The sequence below is a fragment of the Macrobrachium nipponense genome, chromosome 9 (assembly GCF_015104395.2).
Source record: "Macrobrachium nipponense isolate FS-2020 chromosome 9, ASM1510439v2, whole genome shotgun sequence".
NCBI classification, from domain to species: Eukaryota; Metazoa; Arthropoda; class Malacostraca; order Decapoda; family Palaemonidae; genus Macrobrachium; species Macrobrachium nipponense.
In genome coordinates this window covers 89,401,803-89,429,013 of record NC_061110.1, presented here as the reverse complement: position 1 = coordinate 89,429,013, position 27,211 = coordinate 89,401,803, and the positions used below count along the sequence as shown (strand labels likewise).

Sequence of the window (27,211 nt, the reverse complement as noted above, 5' to 3'; positions counted from 1 at the left end):
TACTTTTGAAAGACTTGTCCCTCAGGAGAGGTGGAACATAGATCCTACCCATGCGAACTCTCTCGAGAGACTGAGAGTTCCCAGCCCTGCGATTGGCTTACCAACAGCCAATCAGGAGCGTCGTAAGGGACTGGCCTAGACATCAAATGCACGGTTGATGTGAATCTACTATACCAGCAGAGGTGTGAAAACCCTTCCAAGATGTTTTTGAACCGTTTTCAGTTTCACCTTTGCCGTCCCGTGGGGCCTTTCCTCACCTCTTCCCCTGAGGACGGGGAAGCATTTTCACGTTAAGCAAGAGGCTGCACGACAAAAGCCAGGAAACAGAACTCCAGGGGATTTTTAAAGTAGCTATCTGGATTTACGATTGAACTTTACCGCCCAAGCAAAACTAACCAGATGATGTATGTTATACTTTACTAAAAAAAAATCGTTACTGGTATATTTCATATTTTAATATGGAAGCTTTTTTACATCTTGGTTAACAGAGGGACGAATCATACTTTAATAAATGACAGTACTGAACACAAATCACTATCATTTCGAATGTTAGTGACCACTTAAAAGATTGAAATTTATTGCCCATGAAAAACTAACCAGATGATGTATGTTATGTACGTTACACTTTTAATATAAAGTCTTTGCTGGCATATATCATATTTTAATATGGAAGCTTTTTACATCTTGGTTAACAGAGGGACGAATCATACTTTAATAAATGACAGTACTGAACACAAATCACTATCATTTCGAATGTTAGTGACCACTTAAAATTAACCCACTTGAAAAGGGGCAAGTTGCTATTGAGCAACTTTCCTTAATTAGTCAGGGAGAGCATTCTGCCTAAATTATAATGTTTAACGCAACAGAGCCATACCCTACCATACTAAATCTATTTGTCATTTCAACTTCTTACTGCGCATGTGAATAAAGTAGCCTTTGGCATGAAGACTGGTTTTATTTTGTCATAAATATCTTGAGGGTTGCACGAGTTCCAAAATGTTATTCATCTAACCTAATCATTTTTGAGCCCTACTTGATCCTATGTTTGTGCCTAGTTTTTTATTTTATCCTATGTTGTGCCTAGTTTTTTTTGTGTGTTTTTTAAGTGTAAGTGTTAGTATCAATACTGTAAAAACTTTCGTGAATTATGTTTAATTAGGCTCCACTCCATTTCCGGTTTATCACTACTTACATTTTTATCTATCTATTTATTTATTTATTTTGTCATTGTTTTAATAACTGATCTCTTCTGTTACTTCTTTCAAATTAACACCATATTCTCTGGTAGCTTGAATTCTTAGTCAATTGCAACTTTGGAGGCAATTGGCTTGAAATTCAAGCTACCAGAGAACATGGTGTTAATTTGGAAGAAGTAACAGAAGGTAATAGGAAATACAGAAGGAAGGGATCAGTTATTAAAACAAGAAAAAAATAAATGAATAAATAGATGAAAATGTGAGTAATGATGAAGCCTATTCATATGGAACATGCCCACCATGGAGGGCTTGTTCCATATGAATTGGGTTCATCTTCTGAATAATAATAATAATAATAATAATAATAATAATAATAATAATAATAATAATAATAATAATAATAATAATAATAACCCCACACTATTAATACCACCCAGTCGAATTTGGAGGACTGTGATAGACCAAATAATAATAATAATAATAATAATAATAATAATAATAATAATAATAATAATAAACCCACACACCTATAAAATACCACCCAGTCGAATTGGAGGACTGCGATAGACCAAATAATAATAATAATAATAATAATAATAATAATAATAATAATAATAATAATAATAACCCCAGACTATAAATACCACCCAGTCGAATTGGAGGACTGTGATAGACCAAATAATAATAATAATAATAATAATAATAATAATAATAATAATAATAATAATAATAATAATAATAATAATAATAATTATAACCCTACACTATAAATACCACCCAGTCGAATTGGAGGACTGTGATAGACCAAATAATAATAACTAATAATAATAATAATAATAATAATAATAATAAACCCCACACTATAAATACCACCCAGTCGAATTGGAGGACTGCAATAGACCAAATAATAATAATAATAATAATAATAATAATAATAATAATAATAATAATAATAATAATAATAATAATAATAATAATGGACTACTAAGTATAGAGGACTGCGTCAACATCGAAAACAGAGCACTGGGCAATATCTGAAAACCAGTGAAGACGAGTGGCTAAAGAGTGCATGGGAAGAAGGACTAATAAAAGTAGACGAAGACCCAGAAATATACAGAGACAGGAGAAAGACAGAAAGAACAGAGGACTGGCACAACAAAACCAATGCACGGACAATACATGAGACAGACTAAAGAACTAGCCAGCGATGACAATTGGCAATGGCTACAGAGGGGAGAGCTAAAGAAGGAAACTGAAGGAATGATAACAGCGGCACAAGATCAGGCCCTAAGAAACCAGATATGTTCAAAGTACGATAGACGGAAATAACATCTCTCCCATATGTAGGAAGTGCAATACGAAAAGTGAAACCATAAACCACATAGCAAGTGAATGCCCGGCACTTGCACAGAACCAGTACAAAAAGAGGAATGATTCAGTAGCAAAAGCCCTCCACTGGAGCCTGTGCAAGAAACATCAGCTACCTTGCAGTAATAAGTGGTACGAGCACCAACCTGAAGGAGTGATAGAAAACGATCAGGCAAAGATCCTCTGGGACTATGGTATCAGAAAACGGATAGGGTGATACGTGCAAACAGACCAGACGTGACGTTGATTGACAAGGTCAAGAAGAAAGTATCACTCATCGATGTCGCAATACCATGGGACACCAGAGTTGAAGAGAAAGAGAGGGAAAAATTGGATAAGTATCAAGATCTGAAAATAGAAATAAGAAGGATATGGGATATGCCAGTGGAAATCGTACCCATAATCATAGGAGCACTAGGCACGATCCCAAGATCCCTGAAAAGGAATCTAGAAAAACTAGAAGCTGAAGTAGCTCCAGGACTCATGCAGAAGAGTGTGATCCTAGAAACGGCACACATAGTAAGAAGAGTGATGGACTCCTAAGGAGGCAGGATGCAACCCGGACCCCACACTATAAATACCACCCAGTCGAATTGGAGGACTGTGATAGAACAAAAAAAAAAAAAAAAAAAAAAAAAAATAATAATAATAATAATAATAATAATAATAACCCCACAGTATAAAAACCAACCAGTCGAGTAGGATGACTGTGATAGACAAAATAATAATAATAATAATAATAATAATAATAATAATAATAATAATAATAATAATAATAATAATAATAATAATAACCAAAACACCATAAATACCACCCAGTCGAATTGGAGGACTGTGATAGACCAAATATAATAATGATAATAATAATAAAATAATAATAATAATAATAATAATAATAATAATAATAATAATAATAACCCCACACTATAAATACCACCCAGTCGAATTGGAGGACTGTGATAGACCAAATAATAATAAAATAATAACTAATAAAATAATAATAATAATAATAATAATAATAATAATAATAATAATAGTAAACCCCACACTATAAATATCACCCAGTCGAACTGGAGGACTGTGATAGACCAAACAATAAATAATAATAAACTCAACGGAGACAGCGAGTGCCCCGCCAGATTCAAAAGCACCACCGTCAGGGCCTTCGTCAGGAGGGCCCTCTCCCACTGCTCAACCACTCACCAGGAACTCGACCGCGCCTCCCAAGTACTTGTGAATAATGGGTACTCAAATAAATTAATCAGCAAGGAAGTCCGCACAGCCCTGGAGAAATGGTACGGTAGTGAGAGCCCGCAGCCCCGCCCCCAGGATAATATCAAGCTGTACTACAAAGCCTTCATGAGTTCCCATTACGTGAAGAAGAGGGACGCCATTAAGAAAATTATTTCCGATAATGTATCCCCGACTGACGACACCAAGAATATCGACCTAATCATATATTACCAGAATCGGAGGACGCGCGATCTTATTATGAAAAATAACCCTCTCCACAGGTACGAGAACCCTGAAGCAGACGCATGTAGTGTACCAATATACATGCCCAGTCCGCGAATGCAGCGGCGCCTACGTAGGTATGACTACCATGCGACTGTCGAAGAGACTCTCGTGCCACGCCCAAGAGTGCTATAAAGAAATCACGCCCGCACCAAACATCACGAGGCCATCTCCCGAGATATCATCATAGAACACGAAGATCATCGGGAAGGCCCCTGATGCCCGTCGGTTGCGCCTGCTGGAGGCGCTACTCATCCAGCAAATAAAACCTACTCTGAATACGACGCAGGAAGAATTTCTCCTCCCTACGAGTATGAGAAGACCTGCCACCAACAATGACACCACCGATCATGACAACTCTATGGATGACAACGCCCCCGAACGAGGTACTCCTGCAGCCGATGGAATCAAAGTAGCCGTGACGTCCCACAGCGTAGCGCAACGCCCATCAATGTTACAACGCCGCTTAGGAGGTCCAGGCGGCTGCAGGATATGCTGCAACGCAACCATCGGCCCGAAGAAAGTGGCTTGAGACCTGGCTCAGGCAGCCAATGAAAACAAGACTCACCGCCACCAGCCAATAGGAGACAAGCATGGGGCAGACCCCGTGCTGTCAACCACAGATATAAGGAGGACGGACACCGCACCAAGATCAGTCCACCCTCAGCTTCCCAACCCGAGGATGTCTGGCAGCTCCAGACGAAAGCTCGCTTTAAGAAGAGAGAGAGAGAGAGAGAGAGAGAAAATCGTTAATGACTTTGATGACTATGGTATCATAGTTTATCTGTAAATTCAAATATATCACCTATTTTGACCCTGTATTTTACCATGACCTCTATAGGCGCTCTACTAGCCTGTTAGTAGCACTGAAAAAGCCGCTATTCGCAAAATAGAGAAGAATCTCTACAAGTGTAACGCTGCTGAAGTAGCCATTACTTTTAATAAAATAATAATAATAATAATAATAATAATAATAATAATAATAATAATGTAATAACCCCACACTATAAATACCACCCAGTCGAATTGGAGGACTGTGATAGACCAAATAATAATAATAATAATAATAATAATAATAATAATAATAATAAAGCAAGCTCATATAAAACGAACTTTTCACCTCATAGGTTTAAAACATGTTTATCAAATATTTTCAAATACTACTGGACGTCATCTGCTCAGTTCAACAGTAATTACCAGTATACCATCAAACAAGTATCAATATAACCCGTCGTTATACAAAAACATACGCAGCATCATACAAAACACCATGGCTGGTTTCTGTGTCAACGAATATGAGCAAGTATGCAAATACTCGTACAAACTTCTATGAGGTTTGTAGTTTATACCCGTTGCTGTTTGAGATTAAGCTGGCCTTATGCCAGCACGGGCTCTTCCTCATAGAGCAGCCCGTAGTTTTACACCTTCCACCAGTTTAATTGTTTTTCCAACAGCTTGGTATAGAGAAATTATGCCTTTGAAGGCAAAAAAATTATTTCATGGCACTGGATTGTCTGTTATAAAATTTTTAAAAATCACCATCTGCGTTTGTACGTTAAGCTAATCTGGAATATTTTCTGAATATATATATATATATATATATATATATATATATATATATATATATATATATATATGTCTTTTATAATCGGAATAGTTTCTGAATAATATAAAATTTTTAAATTCATAAAATATTGTAAACGGTCACTGAAAACTGACTAGGTACCCACTCTAATTGCAAGTTACATTTTCTTTTATAACAGGGTTGCTATTCAAAGAAAACGTGTTTCTTGGTAAACTATAATAATACTGCCGACGATAGGAGAGTAACTGAAAGTTACATTTCAGCAATGACCTATACTCAAGTAACTTAAATTTCCCCAGTATAAATAACTATAATTAAAGTTATAAAAGCGCTATGACAGACTAATATCCTAGTTTAGATACCAGCAGGCTTTTACAGAGAACCATATACGATACAACAGCCATATACAACGGCACCCATTAAAAAAAAAAGTCCAGAGAAATCTCAGCAGATATTTACTGCATTTCGAACATCATCTGCCCATAGGGAAATGGGGATGTTGGTCCTGTGCTTAAGAGATAAGAGATTTAACAGTAATTACTTGCCTCACACTGATGACTGTATCTACTTTACTAAACAAGACAAAAATAAAAATAAACAAAGGTATTTAATCCAAAAAGAATATATATACATCCACCAATTGAAACTGTCATTCCTGTAAGAGTAGTACACTGAAGATACGTGACCATCATCCCTGCACAGTCCCTGGTTCATAAGCAAATGCCCCGTCCCCAACTCTCACCCCCAATGCTGATACCCCTCAAAAGAAGTCAGGGGGACCATAAAAGAAAATAATACGTAGATAATGATAAATTCTGAATGATAAGTCTGTTTATTAAAGCGTAACATTAGACGATAGTACCTTTTGCAGAGTTGGTTGGTTAAGCTTGAATATATTACCCAAAATCTAGTAAAAAAAAAAAAAAAAAAAAATAAATAAATAAATAAAACCCTGATATGGGACCCGATGTTCTCGACCTAGGGTGTGCTGGACCCACATCCAAATAGGGCTGACAACATTGAGCATGGATGTCTTTGCAAAAATATCTACAAAGTAAGCGAGCAACAGAAAAATTAAAGTATAATACTTAACCTGCAGTCTGGCTAATACGATAGCCTATAGTCGAAATAAAGTTTTGCTAGATTATTTAGTAGTTCGACCATTCCCCAAAAACTTATTGGCCTCTACAAGAGAGGTCATCAAGCAGAGAACTAAATAATATACAAGTGACACGCTATTACTAAGCTACTGGCCAGTGACGGACAAGGCTCGGTAGAATTGCAGTGCAAAGCGAATAATAATAATAATAATAATAATAATAATAATAATAATAATAATAATAATAATAATAATAATAATAATAATAAAAGTAGACGAAGACCCAGAAATATACAGAGACAGGAGAATGACAGACAGAACAGAGGACTGGCACAACAAACCAATGCACGGACAATACATGAGACAGACTAAAGAAACTAGCCAGCGATGACACATGGCAATGGCTCAGAGGGGAGAGGCTAAAGAAGGAAACTGAAGGAATGATTAACAGCGGCACAAGATCAGGCCCTAAGAACCAGATATGTTCAAAGAACGATAGACGGAAATAACATCTCTCCCATATGTAGGAAGTGCAATACGAAAAATGAAACCAAACCATAAACCACATAGCAAGCGAATGCCCGGCACTTGCACAGAACCAGTACAAAAAGAGGCATGATTCAGTGGCAAAAGCCCTCCACTGGAGCCTGTGCAACAAACATCAGCTACCTTGCAGTAATAAGTGGTACGAGCACCAACCTGAGGGAGTGATAGAAAGCGATCACGCAAAGATCCTCTGGGACTATGGTATCAGGACGGATAGAGTGATACGTGCAAACAGACCAGACGTGACGTTGATTGACAAAGTCAAGAAGAAAGTATCACTCATTGATGTCGCAATACCATGGGACACCAGAGTTGAAGAGAAAGAGAGGGAAAAAATGTATAAGTGTCAAGATCTGAAAATAGAAATAAGAAGGATATGGGATATGCCAGTGAAAATCGTACCCATTATCATAGGAGCACTAGGCACGATCCCAAGATCCCTGAAAAGGAATCTAGAAAAACTAGAGGCTGAAGTAGCTCCAGGACTCATGCAGAAGAGTGTGATCCTAGAAACGGCACACATAGTAAGAAAAGTGATGGACTCCTAAGGAGGCAGGAGGCAACCCGGAACCCCACACTATAAATTCCACCCAGTCGAATTGGAGGACTGTGATAGGGCGGCAAAAAAAAAAAATTAATTAATTAAATAATAATAATAATAATAATAATAATAAATAATAATAATAATAATAATAATAATAATAATAATAATAATAATAATAAAAATAATAATAATATGTGGCGCCGTGGAGGAGTGGGTTAGGTCTTCAATAGACTTAAGTCAAGTTAAGCAACATTGGCTCTGGTCAGTCGTTGGATGGGTGACCGCTCTCCTCGGCGTTGATTCCTTGGGAAAGGATCTTTACCATAATTTCCTCAGTCTACTCAGCTGTAAATGAGTACCTATCCCTGATGGGTTAAATAGCAAAACTCAGCAATGATGAAAGAAATGAAGGATTAAACGACAACGACGTAAATGGAACCTCTGGCAACAGAGGAGCTTCGTCCGGCAACCAGGTATTCAACCCAATAGAAGGGTGGAAGACGGTCAGGTACTTGGAGGTCGTCATCCAGCAACTGATCACCACAACGACAATAATCAACAGCCTGAGATTGGAGCTACAGAGGCAAAAAGGAAGAAATGGACAAGAAGAATAAAATAAGGAAATATGGAGATGCTACATCAGAAGCAACCCGACGGAGAGAGGATATAGAAGAAGATTGATCAACATCTGGAATTAGAGGAATAACACCCCCCAAACAGAGCAGAGGCTGGCAGACCAAGTAAGGAACATAAAGAAAAAGAACTGGCTCTCCCCAACAGAAGAGAAGAACTGGAAAGGGAAATGTCACACGACAACGAATTACACGAAGACGAAGACGAACTGAGAGACGATGCCACAGAAGACGACAGGGAGGATGAGGTATCAAACAACGACACACGAAGAAACACCGACGAAGTAACAGAGAGGACGGAAGAATGGGGTAGAAAAGATTAGACAATGGATGGAGCCAGATACAGAGAGAACAAAAGATCCCCTCCATGAAAGCCTACAACACCAAGAAATTACGGGAGAAAACAAGTGAGGTCAATGAAATAATGGGCATAATACACACCACCAGTACACAGAAACAAATAACTTGACATATGCAGGAGCAAGATTAGTAGCAGAACTGATGGGAATCCGAACACCAACACCACCAGCACAACAAACCCAACCAGAAACCAAAAACAGCAACTCTTGGAAAAGGCGCCTGGAAAAGCAAATCATGGTGATGAGATCTGACTTGAGTAAACTGAAAGAGATGGCAGAAAAAAGGCTAAGAAGCAAGAAAACAAGGGAGGACTCAACGAGAAATACAAGTACAAGAGAGGGGACTAAACAACACAATAGAAGACGTAAAACAGAGGCTTAAGGTTGGGGGCCAAAGCACATAAGATCCAACGGTACATGAACAGGTAATAATAAGGGATACCAACAGAACAAACTATTCGGAACCAACCAGAAAAGACTATACAGCCAACTAAGAGGGGAAGACAACCACCCAGAAATTCCTGAAGCCGAACCAAGTAAGAGACTCTGGGAAAACATATGGAGCAATCCGGTATCACACACAACAAGCATGCAACATGGCTCCAGGAAGTCAAGGAAGAAGAAACAGGGAGAATAAAACAAAGATTCACAGAGATCACGACAGACACAGTCAGACACCAACTAAAGAAAATGCCAAACTGGAAAGCCCAGGTGGTCCCGATGAAGTCCATGGATACTGGCTCAAAAACTTCAAGGCCCTATACACCCACGAATAGCAGAACAACTCCAGCATTGTATCTCAAATCACCAAGCACCCAAATGGATGACCACAGGAAGAACATCCTTAGTACAAAAAGACAAGAGTAAGGGAAATATAGCCAGTAACTACAGGCCTATCACCTGCCTACCAATAATGTGGAAGTTACTAACAGGTATCATCAGTGAAAGGCTATACAACTACCTAGAGGAGACAAACACCATCCCCCACCAACAGAAAGGCTGCAGAAGGAAGGTGTAGGGGCACAAAAGACCAGCTCCTCATAGACAAAATGGTAATGAAGAACAGTAGGAGAAGGAAAACCAACCTAAGCATGGCATGGATAGACTATAAGAAAGCCTTCGACATGATACCACACACATGGCTAATAGAATCCCTGCCTGAAAATATATGGGGCAGAGGAAAATACCATCAGCTTCCTCAAAAATACAATGCGCAATTGGAATACAATACTACTTACAAGCTCTGGAATAAGACTAGCAGAGGTTAATATCAGGAGAGGGATCTTCCAGGGCGACTCACTGTCCCCACTACTCTTCGTAGTAGCCATGATTCCCTTGACAAAAGTACTACAGAAGATGGATGCCGGGTACCAACTCAAGAAAAGAGGCAAAAAAAATCAACCATCTGATGTTCATGGACGACATCAAGCTGTATGGTAAGAGCATCAAGGAAATAGATACCCTAATCCAGACTGTAAGGATTGTATCTGGGGACATCAGGATGGAGTTTGGAATAGAAAAATGCGCCTTAGTCAACATACAAAAAGGCAAAGTAACGAGAACTGAAGGGATAAAGCTACCAGATGGGAGCAACATCAAACACATAGATGAGACAGGATACAAATACCTGGGAATAATGGAAGTAGGAGATATAAAACACCAAGAGATAAGGAACACGATCAGGAAAGAATATATGCAGAGACTCAAGGCGAATACTCAAGTCAAAAACTCAACGCCGGAAATATGATAAAAGCCATAAACACATGGGCAGTGCCAGTAATCAGATACAGCGCAGGAATAGTGGAATGGACGAAGGCAGAACTCCGCAGCATAGATCAGAAAACCAGGAAACATATGACAATACACAAAGCACTACACCCAAGAGCAAATACGGACAGACTATACATAACACGAAAGGAATAAGGAGGGAGAGACGTACTCAGTATAGAGGACTGCGTCAACATCGAAAACAGAGCACTGGGGCAATATCTGAAAACCAGTGAAGACGAGTGGCTAAAGAGTGCATGGGAAGAAGGACTAATAAAAGCAGACGAAGACCCAGAAATATACAGAGACAGGAGAAAGACAGAAAGAACAGAAGACTGGCACAACAAACCAATGCACGGACAATACATGAGACAGACTAAAGAACTAGCCAGCGATGACAATTGGCAATGGCTACAGAGGGGAGAGCTAAAGAAGGAAACTGAAGGAATGATAACAGCGGCACAAGATCAGGCCCTAAGAACCAGATATGTTCAAAGTACGATAGACGGAAATAACATCTCTCCCATATGTAGGAAGTGCAATACGAAAAGTGAAACCATAAACCACATAGCAAGTGAATGCCCGGCACTTTGCGCAGAACCAGTACAAAAAGAGGCATGATTCAGTGGCAAAAGCCCTCCACTGGAGCCTGTGCAACAAACATCAGCTACCTGCAGTAATAAGTGTACGAGCACCAACCTGAAGGAGTGATAGAAAACGATCACGCAAAGATCCTCTGGGACTATGGTATCAGAACGGATAGGGTGATACGTGCAAACAGACCAGACGTGACGTTGATTGACAAGTCAAGAAGAAAGTATCACTCATTGATGTCGCAATAACCATGGGACACCAGAGTTGAAGAGAAAAGAGAGGGAAAAATTGGATAAGTATCAAGATCTGAAAATAGAAATAAGAAGGATATGGGATATGCCAGTGGAAATCGTACCCATAATCATAGGAGCACTAGGCACGATCCCAAGATCCCTGAAAAGGAATCTAGAAAAAACTAGAGGCTGAAGTAGCTCCGGGCCTCATGCAGAAGAGTGTGATCCTAGAAACGGCACACATAGTAAGAAGAGTGATGACTCCTAAGGAGGCAGGATGCAACCCGGAACCCCACATATAAATACCACCCAGTCGAATTGGAGGACTGTGATAGAGCAAAAAAAAAAAAAAAAAAAAAATAATAATAATAATAATAATAATAATAATAATAATAATAATAATAATAATATCCTTTATTTCAGCTCAGGGCCATATACATGGAATATACAAAATGCAGAGAGTAACATATGCAATCTAGATACATGAGACAACATGATAAAAAAAATGAATAATCGGCACTTATCCACCAAATAGCTGAGGTAGCATAAAAGATAGTAATCATGATACTGGTAATAACAGTAGTAATATTAGTGAGAAAAAAAAGACCACTATAAAGAACGTTGCTAGATTCTTCAAAAACACAATGTCTCAATGAATCTTAAATGTGATGATGTGCGTTTTACAAAACAACAAATTGTGCTCTGTACGAAGTACCTGGTCAGTTGGACGTGGTTATTTGAAAACCAACACCACCCCCCCCCCCTCTCTCTCTCTCTCTCTCTCTCTCTCTCTCTCTCTCTCTCTCTCTCCGGAAAAGATGAAGTTAGGTCTGTGAGCATTATGTACTCTCAAAATCCAAATAAAGAGCAGAACTCAAGGCCGTGAACGTTCATTTCTGAATTATCCTAACGCCATGCCAATATTACGCAGTAAACTGATGACTTAAAATGTCCAGAAATATACACTGAAAAAATGGAACAGCAATTGCAGTCAATTTATTTTGCTGACTGACATTATAATTATGATGGATTCCTGTCTATTTTGTCTCCTGATATAAGTGCTGGCGCTCTTTTTACATGAGAAAATGGCGAACAAAAACGACCATAAAGTGGCGTTTATCTTTGTGTGAAATTCGCTGATGTATAAAACCTGCAAAAAAAAAAACGCCAAATGAAGTACTTGCTCCGGTGAAATATACACAACTTTTACCTAGAGGGCTAATATAATGCACACTTGTGTTGTAACAGCAGCACACCTGTTAGTTGTAGCTGACAATCCGTCGATTAAGTACAGGGGAGACGAGACAAAAGCAGCTCCTTGTGCCTTGGTTAAGGCGGGACTCTGTCCTAACCAACCAACCAACCCAACAGCTATTTAGGGTCGTGGTAGCCTAGTAGTATCATTGGCGACTCTCTTGGTAAGTAGTTCAGGGAAGCTGAGGCCATACTAATATTTTCACAGGTACACGAACTTCAGAATTCTTGGGAAATTAGAGAGAGAGAGAGAGAGAGAGAGAGAGAGAGAGAGAGAGAGACCTTACAGCTCGTTCGGGTTTCCCCAAGTCCCTCAGTGTGAAGCACCTCTATTGTCCACCAGAGAGAGAGAGAGAGAGAGAGAGAGAGAGAGAGAGAGAATGCTCAGAGGTCAAGCTGTCTTGCTCAGCCAAGTGTGACAAGTGGTCTGAAGCGTCAATCCTGTGTTCTGCATCTAGGCCTTTGCCTGTCACTCTCATTTTTTAGCCTTACTTTGGGAATTTTGCAATATACATGCATTTTGCATCATATTCGTTATTAGCTTCCCCGAGACTGTATCATACCCTGTTTGAAGTAAAAGTCTAAGTCCCGGCTAAGTTGGAAAACTGTAGACATCTGCTAAATCCTACTGTGTCTAGGATGACCTTAGAAGTGAATTATTTACCTGGTTATCCTCTTGCAATGGCTTTTCGTTCTTTCCCTCCCTGTTACCCAACTGTATAACTTGGCTCATCTCTATTCCAACTGAATTCAAGTTGTTCTACACACATGCGCAAGAATCAATATGCTCCAGTAGCAACTTCTCATTACTGTAGAATTACAGATAAGCTGTAATTCATTGTAATTATTATTGAGATTCTATAGACCAATATAACTTATGTAGTGATAATTGGAAGCGTTCCTTGATAAATTATTTATCAAATTAGGTTTCAGCTTTTCTGGTTTGATGCCATGTGGCTTTAACCTGTGACTCAGTATATCTGTCGCCCACGTGCGTATGATCATCTAAAAATAGTTTCATTTTTCAATTTCTCATTCCAGGAGAAATATTTCATCATCCACATCACCTCCAATACCACACATTTCTTTCCTGTGCTGTGTCCTCCACAAACCTCTACCAATCTCCAGCTTCTCTCTTGTAGCTCGTAGTTCTTATTCAAAGGGCTCTGGGTTTCCCCAAGGAGCCCAGCTGACACCATCACAAAATTCTCTCCCGAAGCTTGTACGACGTCTGTAATATCCTTTGTGGTATTTTCAGCAGAGATACATATGTATTTTTTCGCACATGTGCTTTTTTTCAAAACCTCAATGCCTCCTCTTCACACGTCGGCTGAATTTATTGCTTTAGCAACATGGTACCATGCCTGTTTGTGACTGTATAAGAGAGTACTTCAGCTTTAGGGCTGCAGGCATTAATTCATGAACTTTCTTCGTATTTCAATAGAATGAAAAGATGGAGGCAAGGTCATCACATATCTTATCTCTGAAACCTGAGTTACTTTTCCCATCAGAGGTCGTTAGGTCTCCTTGTTGCCAGGAAGGGCTATCTCGTTTGAATCGTATATCATATTCCCACAGAATAAAATATGAAGCCTGAGCACATTTATACTGAATGATATCAGTTGGGGGAAAGAAAGCGAAAGTGACGTAGCCACGCTAACGAAAAACCCATCATCGCCACAGGTGTGTTTGTGTGCAGGTGTTGACGTCCCCACAGTGGGACCAGCGTGTCAGTCTAACCCCCCTTCCCCCGCTCCCACAACTCCCGCCCCCGTCCACTCCAAATAACAGCCAATGAATATTATGTCACACAATTCCAGTTACATAAGACGCAAAAAAAAGGTCGGCCAAGTTAGATTCTCTCGAAAGAAGATGCGCGCCAACAAATGACGTGGATGAAAAATCCGGCGATGTCACTCGGCGTAGTGGCGACAGTGGCTCCCCTAGCGGCGGGGGACCGTGGAACAGGTACAACCGGTTCACGTGTAATACGACGATAACTGTCCTTTATAGAGTATCACTTGTCTCTCAGTCTCTCACGAATCCTCGGACCGAGTACGACTGGTCAGTGTGGTTTCAAAAGTGATCTGAATATCGGAAGATTACAATCGTCCAGAAAGAGTTGAACGTTTGCTTCGACGGAGGGTAAGACGCCACAGATATTTTCTTCGTCGAATTTGAGTTCCTCGAGATGACGGCTGATAAGAAGAGTAAGGAGTCCAAAGAGGAGAACGAGAGGGCATCGAGAGAAAGGACGCCGAAGGAAAATGGGAAGAAAGCAGAGAAAAAGGCACCGAAGTCAGGTAATGTCACGAAAGCGAATTATTTTGACGAATGTTCCATAACGCCGGTTACTAGCTGTTATTTTTGTTGTAACCATTTTATAAAATATTTATGAACTATATTTAGCTGAAATATCTTCCCAGAGGTGGCATTGGTGTTGTCAATTAATGTTTTGTTCACAACAATGTTTCTGACGAGAAGAATACAAATACTTGATACAATCCGATGTATGTTATGTATAGGTCCCATACTACATACTATTGATATGTATGTATGATATAATATATATATATATATATATATATATATATGTGTGTGTGTGTGTGTGTGTGCGTGTGCGTGTGCGTGTGTGTGTGTGTGTATGTATAACTGAATCACGAAAGTTTAGAACGTGATAAATGCATAAATAAAGGTATAAGCCACGAAGGAAAGTTACTTATAACTTAATATATATATATATATATATATATATATATATATATATATATATATAAATAAATCAAAAATAAATATATATATATACTATATATATATATATATATATATATTATATATATTAAAGTTTTTCAACTTTACTCCATGACTTTATCAAGCTACAAATACATATATGTGTATATGTATATACAAAACATTTAAACTTACGCGTCAGCTTATACGATCTTACAGAATACAATGTCACACCTCATACGAAAAATATCCTCCTGAGAAGAAACTCAGCCCCCGGAATACCGCAGAAACGAGAGTGTTACGAGAAAAAAATGGTTCTTTTCCAAGAAATGGAAAAATCACCAATGTCAACAGTCTACTAGTTGTGGGCATAAACTAACTTCGAAGGCGTTTTTGTTTGTCTGGATTGTGGGCGAGCAAGACACGTCTGTTTTGATAGCATTTATGTTGTGCTTATATCGTGTGTGTGTGTGTGTGTGTGTGTGTGTATGTGTGTGTGTGTGTGTGTGTGTGTAGTGTGTGTGTGTGTGTGTGTAAAGGCAAAAGCCACATAGGAAAGGGAAATAATGGAGTACTTTCCTTCGTAACTTTTGCCATTATTTGCATATTCATCACTTTCCAAATTTTCGTGATTCAGTTTACATACATACATACATACATACATACATACTATACATAATATATATATATTTATTATCTATATATATATATATATATATATATATATATATATATATATATATAGTAGACCTGAGTTTGATCATTGTAAGTTAAAAATTTATTATATATATATATATATATATATATATATATTATATATATATATATATATATATATATATATATATATATATATATATATATATATATGTTATTATTATATATCTCATCAGGATCGGACCCACGCCTTACAACTGAAAGGCAAAGGTGCTACCAGCTGAACCTCACAAAACCTAATTATCACTGTACTAAAAGCTTTTATACCTGGGCATGCTTACTACCCAACATACGAGCGAATTTTACCCAACTTCCCGAGTCAGTAGTGAACCCAACTGATTGTATTTCATTCAAATTATCCCTTCTGGGTGAATATAATAGAGATATAATTGAACGTAATAAGTGAAACACGATGCAAAGTTTTGCGGACTAATCAAAGAAAAACACGAAACATTCATTTCAATTATATCCTAGCTAGAAAAACATCATCATTTTTTTCAATTGATGTTCATACATTTTAATTCTTCATCCATGAAACGTAAAGCAAAACAAACATGCACGCATTATACATGCATACACATACATACATACATATACATAAATATATACATATATCTGGATAAAATTGAAGTAATCAATACACGCATGGAACTGGAATCAATTTCCGACTCACATCGGGATCGAACCCAGGCCTTTCAAGTGAAAGGCACGGCCGCTACCAACTTAGGTTCCAACTTCTTTTACGACTTGTGTGATTCAGTTGGTAAGCGCCCTTCTCCTCCAACTGAAAGACCTGGGTTCTATCCCCATACGAGTCAAAAATATATATAGTTTCCATAGGTGATATTGTGTTGATTGCTTCTATCTTTTATATATATATATATATAGTATATATATATATATACGATATATATATATATATATATATATATATATATATATATATATATATATATATATATATATATATATATATATATATATATATATATATCTATACATATATATATATACATATATATATATATATATATATATATATATATATATATTATCCTGGCTTCAAAAACCTCCTTTTGTATTTAATAAGATTTTTTTTATGTTCGTGCATATATATATATATATATATATATATATATATATATTATATATATTATTTATCTATCCATCTATCTATCTATCTATTTATGTATCTATCTATCTATAGATCGATCGATAGATAGATAGATAGATAGATAGATAGATATACAAACATAAAAAAATCTGATTATATACAAAAGTATGTTTTGAAGCCAGGATATAATTAGAATGAATCCGCTTGGCTTGTTTTTCTTAGATTAGTCTGCAAGAATTCGCAACATGTTTCTCAAAAATAATGAACCAACTACATTCAACAGAACAGATTACGTACCAAAGGTCCTTCTATTCACTGACAAGAGCAAATTGGTCTCCCCGAATTCTTTAAGCCTCACTTACTCCTTTATCTTTGCTCTCTCTCTCTCTCTCTCTCTCTCTCTCTCTTCTCTCATACATAACCCCGTCTCTCCTACCCTGACGACTGGCTCTATCCTATCCCCTCCCATCCCAGGAACAGAATCCCTTCGCCTAGACAAGAATGGAATAGAACAGAATGTAGAATTTATGGCAAAGGCACTGGGACCTATGAGGTCATTCAGCAATGAAACTGAGTTGACATTTTAAAAGTCTGAAAGGTGTAACAGGAGGAAATCCTTAAAGCAATTGCGCTTTGAATCAATTGTTGGGAGAGGGTGGAAAGTACGACGAGGGGAAGAGAATGTAAACGGGGGTACAGTAAAAGGAATGAAAGCGATTGCAGCTAGCAGCCGAAGGGAAGCGGCATAGAAAATCGAGTCATGCGTCCAGTGCGTCGCATGAGGCGCACTGACGGCACCATCCCACTACGGAAGCTAGATATTTCAAGTCGGTGGTCCCTGCGGTAGGCTTGTTCCATATGAATAGGTTCATCTCCTGTAATAATAATAATAATAATAATAATAATAATAATACAATAATAGCAGGGAATACATGTCCAAGTTAATCTGAACTACCCAAAGTTCATGACAAGCTAAGTCATGAAACAATGCGGAAGAATGACACGAGTGTTAAAAAAATAAAAAATAAATAAATATGGTAGGATATCACAAACTAAATAACAAATATACGTCAACAAAATTAGTGTTAATACGTAAATAAATATGGCATGATATCACATAAACTAAACAATAAATATACGTCACAAAATGAGGGTTAAAAATAAATAAATACTGTAGGATATCACAAACTAAATGACAACTACAGGCCAACAAAATGAGTGGCAATAATTAAATAACTATAGTATGATATCACCTAAATTAAATACATGTATGTAAGCAAAATGATTTTATATATCAGTAAATATGGTATGATATCACCTAAATTAAATATCTATGTATGGAAGCAAAATTATTATTTTATAAATAAATAGAGTATGATATCACCTAAATTAAATAATAAATATATGTAAGCAAAGTGATTTTATAAATAAATAAATATAGTAGGACATCACATAAACTAAATAATAAAACTTGTATTCATTATTTAGTTTATGCGATGTCCTACCATATTTATTTATTTATATGTAAAAAAAATTAATGTTAGTAAATAAATAAATAAACGTGGCTCGAGGTTCGATATCACAAACTAAATCATCGAAAACATGCAGACAAAGTCGCAAACAAAAAGAAGAGTGAATGAGAACACAGATTCGTGGGGTTTTAACTTAACTCCGGGAATACGGAAGGGACCCACCAAATATTTCCATCACCTTTTAACAGATCACGTGCTCTGGTGATTTTTATTTCCACCGGAAAGGTCACCCAAAAGGTCACCATCATCCATCACAAGTGGCAATGGCGTCGTGATTCCTGAAATCAGCTGATGCACTTTCTGAAGACCACTGCTCTTGCTTTTTATCTCATCTCTCTCTCTCTCTCTCTCTCTCTCTCTCTCTCTCTCTCTCTCTCTCTCTCTCTCTCTCTACACACTGCGTGCCTTGGAAGTCACTAAGTAGCCAGGAGCATATATATATATAGCATATATATATATATATATATATATATATATATATATATATATATATATATATATATTATATAGAGAGAGAGAGAGAGAGGAGAGAGAGAGAGAGAGAGAGAGAGAGAGAGAGAGAGAGAGGCGTTTCTGGGATATAGATTAAAGATTTAATATTCAGTTTACGTGACTTCACCTTGACAAGAAATCGCCGTTAATGTACGATAAAATATTACTTAATAAAAATATACTTTCGGAAACAAAACGCCATGTTAACAAATGAAATGAATCGTGTTTGGAGACAGTTTCATAACTCGCTAGAGTACAAAATCAAAAACAAACAAACAAACATCAGTATCGTCTAGAGACCTTTCAAAAATTCTAACGAATTGATGACCAACAATAAAAAATGGCTCCCCGTCCTTGTCACTTTCCAGTAATGTTTACTTTCTCCCTTAACCCTTAATTTTCTTCTTCTTCGTCCCTTCCTCATTATTTTGGATACGTCTTCCTCCAGTAAAAATCTGGAGGGGTTGTCATTGAATGGATTTGGATAAACAGCTTGCTTTGATGATAACGAGCTGTGCTCTATTAGTAATTAGTACCTTCTTGAAAGGGCAATCCATGCTGCATCACTATACCGTGACCGGAAATAATGGGTTAAAGGCCACAATAATGTCACAATAATGTCTATGAGACTGCATTTTTTTGTGTTTTGAAAAAATACAATCACATAAACATTAGTGTGGCTTTTAACTCACATATTGCAATCCTCAGCCGATTAGACCATCATAATTACCATAAAATTGAGGAAGCAGTTAACATTTACCCAAATGCTACGAATCAACTACTAGCATGTATTTGAATGCCCATCTGTGACGATAATTAATAATGATAATAATTAAAAGCGTTGAATAAATTTGGTTCAAGATATAAAGTGGGATCTATATTAAAGAATAAATTCTTCAGCTCAAATGCAATGTCCACGGTGTACCAGTTTTTACTCAGATCTTCGGGGTAAACTTAATGATTCAAGGATAAATCCTGAAGAGATATTATGATATATATCATAAGTTCAAAGGTAACTAACTGATAATGCACTCGACCTATCCAGTAATATGCTTTTGGATGAGAGAGAGAGAGGAGAAGGAGGAGAGAGAGATTGAGAGAGGCGAGATCAGAGAGAGAGAAGAGAGAGAGAGAGAGAGAGAGAGAGAGAGAGAGAGAGAGAGAGAGAGAGAATGGAGTCAATATAAAAGGAAGTAAGGTAGAGCCAATTGCTACTTTGTGGTTTCCAAAGGTGTTAACTGTATTGTGATTATTATATTTAGATAAATAACACTGCACAGAGTTTGTTATGACATACTTTTATGTAAATGAGATGAATGCCCTTAGTTTTCTTTTCAATGTACGATAAAAAAAAATAATAATAAATTTCATGGACGATAATTACCGTTTACATAAGAGGTAGTATTCTCGGTCTTCAGGTCTCCAAATGGAAACGCGTAAAATAAACTAAAATATATAAAATAATATTTGAAAAACAAGAAGTTATAATCAGCGTGCTACTTCACAAATACAGCGAAAGTACTGTTATTATTATCACGTACGCTTTGAGGATAAAGGAATACATAACACAACGTCAAGAAGCATATACCAAGTACGGTTTATTTGTTGCACAGTCCATTTCATCTACTTTCTTTCCCCGGCGTTACTTGTTTGTTTGTTTGTTTGTATGGTGTTTTGACGTTGCAAGGAACCAGTGGTTATTCAGCAACGGGACCAACGGCTTTACGTGACTTCCGAACCACGTCGAGAGTGAACTTCTATCACCAGAAATACACGCCTCTGACCCCTCAGTGGAATGGCCGAGAATCGAACTCGCGGCCACCGAGGTGGCAGGCCAAGACCTTACCGATCACGCCACTGGGGCGCTTCCCCGGCGTTACGAAACGAATGTCTATAGCTTTCTTGATGAAAATCGAAACGCCTATACGCACGCATTCGTCATTCAACCGATGTCTATTTCGTCGGACGAAATTTGCAGGAACAGAAAGCAACCATTTGCCAGAGAACCGAGTCAACACAGATTTGCATCACAACCAACTGACAGTTCCAGCTCTCGCTAAAGATATTGAGTAAACGGTGACGTCGTCCAATACGAAATCGACCTGTAGAACTCGTCCTTCGCGTTGGTGGCGGGTGTATATATGTAAATACCAGATGTGTGGGAACTGCAAACCTGTCCTTCCTTACAACTGCTCTTACGTTTGCTTATCGTCGAGTTGTCGCTCGTAATTATGTAAGTGCCTCGTGAATGAACGATGCAAGACTTTACTATACCTTTTTTTTCTATCTGTCCATCCGCCTGTGGTGTTTACACATGGTAACACTGCGTCCCGGGCTTTAAACAATATCCTATTTTGAATATTAACGGTGTCATTCGCATACAGTAAATTATTAAAACACTTGTCAGCTGCAAATGTACACCAAGATATCCTTTTATTTACCTAAAACTTACACATAGCATAACTATTTAAAGCCCGCGACGCAGTGTTACCATGCGCGACCACCACAGGCTGATGGACAGATGGAAAAAAAACAGAGTATAGTTTCGCGCTTCATGAGAAGAGCAATGTTCTATAAGTGGGTCTCAGCCCTAAGCTAAATGAGAATAAGAAGACTATTTACACAATCTAAAACATCGATACTGGAAAAGAATGTAGAATTTAGGGCAAAGGCCAAGCGCTGGGGCGTATGAGGCTCATTCAGTGGTGAAAGGGAAACTGAGAATAGCAAGGTTTGAAACAATTGTTTGGTAAGGGTGGAAAGTGAGATGGGAAGAACGAGAATATAAACGGAGGTACAGTAAAAGGAACGAAAGGTGTTGCAGCTACGGTAGAAGGGACGCTGCAAAGAACCTGAAGTAATGCCTACAGTGCATCGCACGAGATGCACTGACGGCACTAATCCCTACGGGATACAACATCGATATTAATGCCCCACAAGTGGATAATGCTGTCAGTCTGCCTTACGCATTGCACTGCAGGCGTTACTAAGGTTCAGCCCCTGGCTGCAACCCCTTTCTTTCTTTTTTACTGTACATCCATACATATTCTCTTTCTTCCATCTTCCTTTCCACCCTCTCCTAGGAAATGTAATTCCACCGCTGAATGACGTCGTAGGTCCCAGCGCTTGGCCTTTGGCCTAAATTTTATATTTCAATTCCAAAACATCGATAATTTGTTTACCTCAATTAAGAATGACAGCTGTCATAATCAACGTAGGGGACAGAAATAAAGTTTTACCATGATATACAAACTTAATAAGTCAGCGTATCTTCAAAAGAAAAATAATAGGTTCCCAGCAGTGATATGTATATAGTAGTATACTCTTGTATTAAGACTAGACGATGTAACGATGAACTGTCGTAGAAAAAAAAAATCACAGGTGTGAGACTTTATTACACAGTGTTGGTTTGCCGGGTAACCGGTGTGTTTATATAACACTGATATAGCGACGGCACACTGAACAGAAACAGCTGTTCTTCCAAATAGCCACGGTATCTATCTCTTTCTCTCTCTCTCTCTCTCTCTCTCTCTCTCTCTCTCTCTCTCTCTCTCTCTCTCTCTTTGCGAAAGCTATGCAAACCAGAAGTTATTCGGAATGTTAATGTGGCTTAAACAGAAAAGGTATAGATGCTCTAATAGAGAGAGAGAGAGAGAGAGAGAGAGAGAGAGAGAGAGAGAGAGACGGGGAACTGAATACCTTAATCCAACATACAGATATGAATATAAGACATACAGGGTGTCCATAAAGCCCCCAGCACCATTACAAGTATTTATTGCTCTGAATGGTACTGGGACTTTATGGACACCCTGTATAGTATATGTGCATATGCTTATTTATATGCTGTGTGTGTGTGTGTGTGTGCATGCGCCAGCGCGTTTGAATGATTGGAATACATTAATGGAAAACTCAAAGTGAATAATTTAAGATACAACACTATAAAATAAGCCTTAAAATTGAATTCGGTCATTTCTTCTGATGAACACTGGGGGTCGTTAAACGAAACTTCTGTTCTTCTGCTTTAATATATCCTGAGTGATTCCTGATCCTGAAAAATCTTCAGGTTAAATTCTTTAAATACAAAAAAAATATTAATAGTAGGGAATATTTTTCAACGCCATTTTAAAAGAGATTTTGCGGGCTTCATGAAGAATAAAGGAATTAATTTTTTTTAAATCCATCGAATTCTAAAAGAACAAACTTTATAAATAAAAGCTGCAGTTTCCCCTTTCACCTGTAAAGGCAATTATTTAAATTCGTGCATGACAAGCTATGAAATACGACTCCCCTAAACGCCAGAGCACCTTTTCCATCCCTTTGTCTTGACGAAGCCTCGAGAGAGTATTCCATATAAGAGAATATTCAAGAGAACATTTCATAAATAAGAGAATATTCCATACATAAGAGAATATTCAAGACAACATTTCATAAATAAGAGAATATACCATACACAAGAGAATATTCAAGAGATTATTCCATAAGAGAATATTCAAGAGATTATTTCATACATAAGAGAATATTCAAGAGATTATTTCATACATAAGAGAATATTCGAGATTTATTCCTTAAGAGAATATTCAAGAGGATACTCCATACATAAGAGAGATATACATCAGAGATTTCAGATTTCATAATGAGAGAATATTAATTTCATACATGAGAGAATTATTTCATACATAAGAGAATATTCAAGATTATTTCTACATAAGAGAATATTCAATACATAAGAGAATATTCAGATTATTTCATACATCGAGAATATTCAATTACATAGATATTCAAGATTATTTCATACATAAGAGAATTTTCAAGATATTCATACGATAAGAGAATAGTTCATACTAGAGAATAAGAGAATATTTCAGACATCAAGAGATATTTCAATACATAGAGAATATTTCAAGAGTTATTTCATACATAAGATCAAGAGAATATTTCTACATAAGAGAATATTCAAGAGATATTCAAAAGATTATTTCATACATAAGAAGAATATTTCATAGAATATTTCATTCTACATAGAGAATATTTCAAGAGATATTCATCATACATAAGAGAATATTCAAAAGATTATTTCATACATAAGAGAATGTTCAAGAGAATATTTCATTCATACATAAGAGAATGTTCAAGAGATTATTTCATACATAAGAGAATATTCAAGAGATTATTTCATACATAAGAGAATATTCAAGAGAATATTTCATACATAAGAGAATATTTCATACATAAGAGAATATTCAAGAGGATATTCCATACATAAGAGAATATTAAAGAGAATATTTCATACATAAGAGAATATTCAAGAGAATATACCATACACAAGAGAATATTCAAGAGATTATTTCATACATAAGAGAATATTCAAAAGAATATTTCATACATAAGAGAATATTCAAGAGGATATTCCATACATAAGAGAATATTCAAGAGATTATTTCATACATAAGAGAATATTCAAGAGATTATTTCATACATAAGAGAATATTCCATACATATAAGAATATTCGAAAGAAAATGCCATACAAGAGAACGTTCAAGAAAATATTTCATACAAGAATAAATATTCCATATAAGAGAATATTAAATGCAAGAGAAAATTCTATACAAAAGAATATTCCATACCAGAGAACACTCCATTCAAGAGTAAATTCCATGCAAGAGAACATTCCAGAAAATACTCCATTCCAGAGAATATTCCATACAAGAAAACATTCCATACCAGAGAACATCCCTTACGTATTAACATCAATAATACAGGATGTAAATAAAAAGCGCATGTTATATTTGGTACTAGAATGAAGATACCGACTTTAACAAAGAAAAAAATAAATTACAGTACATTCATTCTTACTCAGAGAATGGTACCCAAACAGGACAGAAGAGGAAGACAGAGATGGATGACTGACTCGACATTTGAGAGGATGGAGGAGAGAAGAATAAACAAAGAAAACAACCCTCATAAATATGAAGAGCTATACTTGGAAATTAGACAGCTGCGGCAAAGGAAGATTGGATTAAGTAGGGAAATGGAAGAACTGGAAAGATAGCAAGAGATTGAGAGCATGCATAGGAAGATAAAGGAGGTAGTGGGAAGGATAAAAGTAACGAGAGTTAATGTGACTGAAAACCGTGAAGGAATACTTGTGATGGAAATTGAAGAGGTTTTGAAACGTTGGTAAGAATATGTAAAGGGCCTTTTCGAAGATGATAGGGGTGAAAAACCGAGACTACACATACCTATGAATGGACCTGATTTATTAGACGATGAAATAATTAGTGTAATTAAAAGTTTTAAGGAAGGAAAAGGCCCAGATAACGATGAAGTTGCAATTGAAATGATTTTAGCAAGTGAAGATTTTGGATTTAGAAAAATTGCAGTTAGCCAGGAAGATATATGATACGGGTTACATACCAAAAGAGACATACAAACCCATCTTCATAGTCATACCTAAGAAACCTGGTGTAGTCGAATGCAATCTATATAGGACCATCAGTTTAATTAGCAAGATAACAAAGATAATTCTAAAAGTTATTTTAAACAGAATAAAAAGAAAACTAAATCCAGAAATTGCAGAGGAACAATGGATTTGTAAAGGGGGAAGGAACAAGAAACGCAATTTTCATCTTCAGAATGTTAACAGAAAGAGCAATAGAAGTTCAGAAAAATGTATATATATGTTTTATAGATTATGAAAAGCACACTGAGCGAGTAGAAATACTACAAAGAAAACACGCAGATAGCAAGGACATCTGACCCATTAGCAACTTACACTGGAATCAAATGGAAGCAGTCAGCATTGACAACAACTTATCAGAATGGATGGAAATAAAGAAAGAGTGGAGTTCGCCAAGGATGTGTATCATCACCAGATCTGTTTGCAATATATGGAGAGATCATCTTGAGAAGTATAGAGGATATGGAAGGGATTAAGATCGGAGGAGTAAATATTAATAACTCAGATACGCAGATGATACAGTAATCATTGCGGACACAACTGAAAAACTGCAATAATTAGTAGACAACAGTTTACAGGGAGAGTGAAAAGATGGGACTGAAAATTAATGTAAGAAAAACGGATGTCGTGGTTGCATCAAAGAATCAGAATCCACCAAATTGTAATGTAATGATAAACAACATAAGTATAAAACAAGCTAACAGTTGTGTTTAGGTGGTCAGTCTATTAACACAAGATGCGAAAGCAAAACAAGATATTGAGAGGAGGATTCTGATAGCTAAAAACTCTTTTAATAATATGAAACACCTTTTAAAAAATAACAGAATTGGAACTCAAACAAGAACAAGAGCTCTGAAAACGTAGGTGTGGTCCACTCTCATGTGTGGATCAGAGAGCTGGACAATCACCAGGGAATTGAAAGCAAAGTTGAATGGAGCGGAGATGTGGTTTTATAGAAGAATGCTGAGATAGTGACAAATGAGGAGGTGTTAGCAAGACTTGGAACAGAGAGCCCTTGTAAGAGAAAGAAGGATAAGACAAATGAATTTTGTTTGACATATAATAAGAAATGAGAAGATGGAGCATATTTTGTGCCTTACTGGAAGGATAGACGGGAGGAGAGCGAGAGGTAGACAAAGAGTGAAATACTTGGGACAGCTTGGTGGAAGACTTGGATGGAGAATACACTGTAAATCAACTAATACAAGCGGCTAGGGATCGACAGAGGTGGAGGCAAATGACCTCCCACGTCCAAGACACGGCACTTCGATAGATAGACTCATAGAACAGTCCATACCAAAACCAATTACAGTCATTCCCACCCACATGCGGATGATCTATGGGTTGCCAAGGAAGCTCACAGTCCCTGATCCTCCTATCGTAGAATAATAATCATCGGGGAAGGCGACACTTGCGTAAATATTCACCCGTCGTGGCGCTCACGTAACACTGCGGCGGCAATGACTAACACGT

The 27,211-nt window shown here is 37.2% G+C and overlaps 2 protein-coding genes across 6 annotated transcripts in view; one reads left to right on the top strand and one right to left on the bottom strand.

Moving 5' to 3' along the window:
- LOC135218566 (sodium/potassium/calcium exchanger 2-like) overlaps nt 1-27,211 on the bottom strand; it is a 490,480-nt gene that overhangs the window by 441,455 nt on the left and 21,814 nt on the right. The window lies entirely within an intron of this gene.
- LOC135218568 (tropomyosin-like) overlaps nt 14,623-27,211 on the top strand; it is a 29,256-nt gene continuing 16,667 nt past the window's right edge. For 3 of the 4 annotated variants that reach the window (XM_064254955.1, XM_064254954.1, XM_064254956.1), the window contains exon 1: nt 14,624-14,998. In XM_064254955.1, coding sequence (XP_064111025.1) covers nt 14,887-14,998 — 112 coding nt within the window. In that variant the 5' untranslated portion in view covers nt 14,624-14,886. Of the gene's footprint in view, nt 14,999-27,211 lie in introns of all 4 variants that reach the window. The other variant, XM_064254953.1, reaches the window with a different exon arrangement.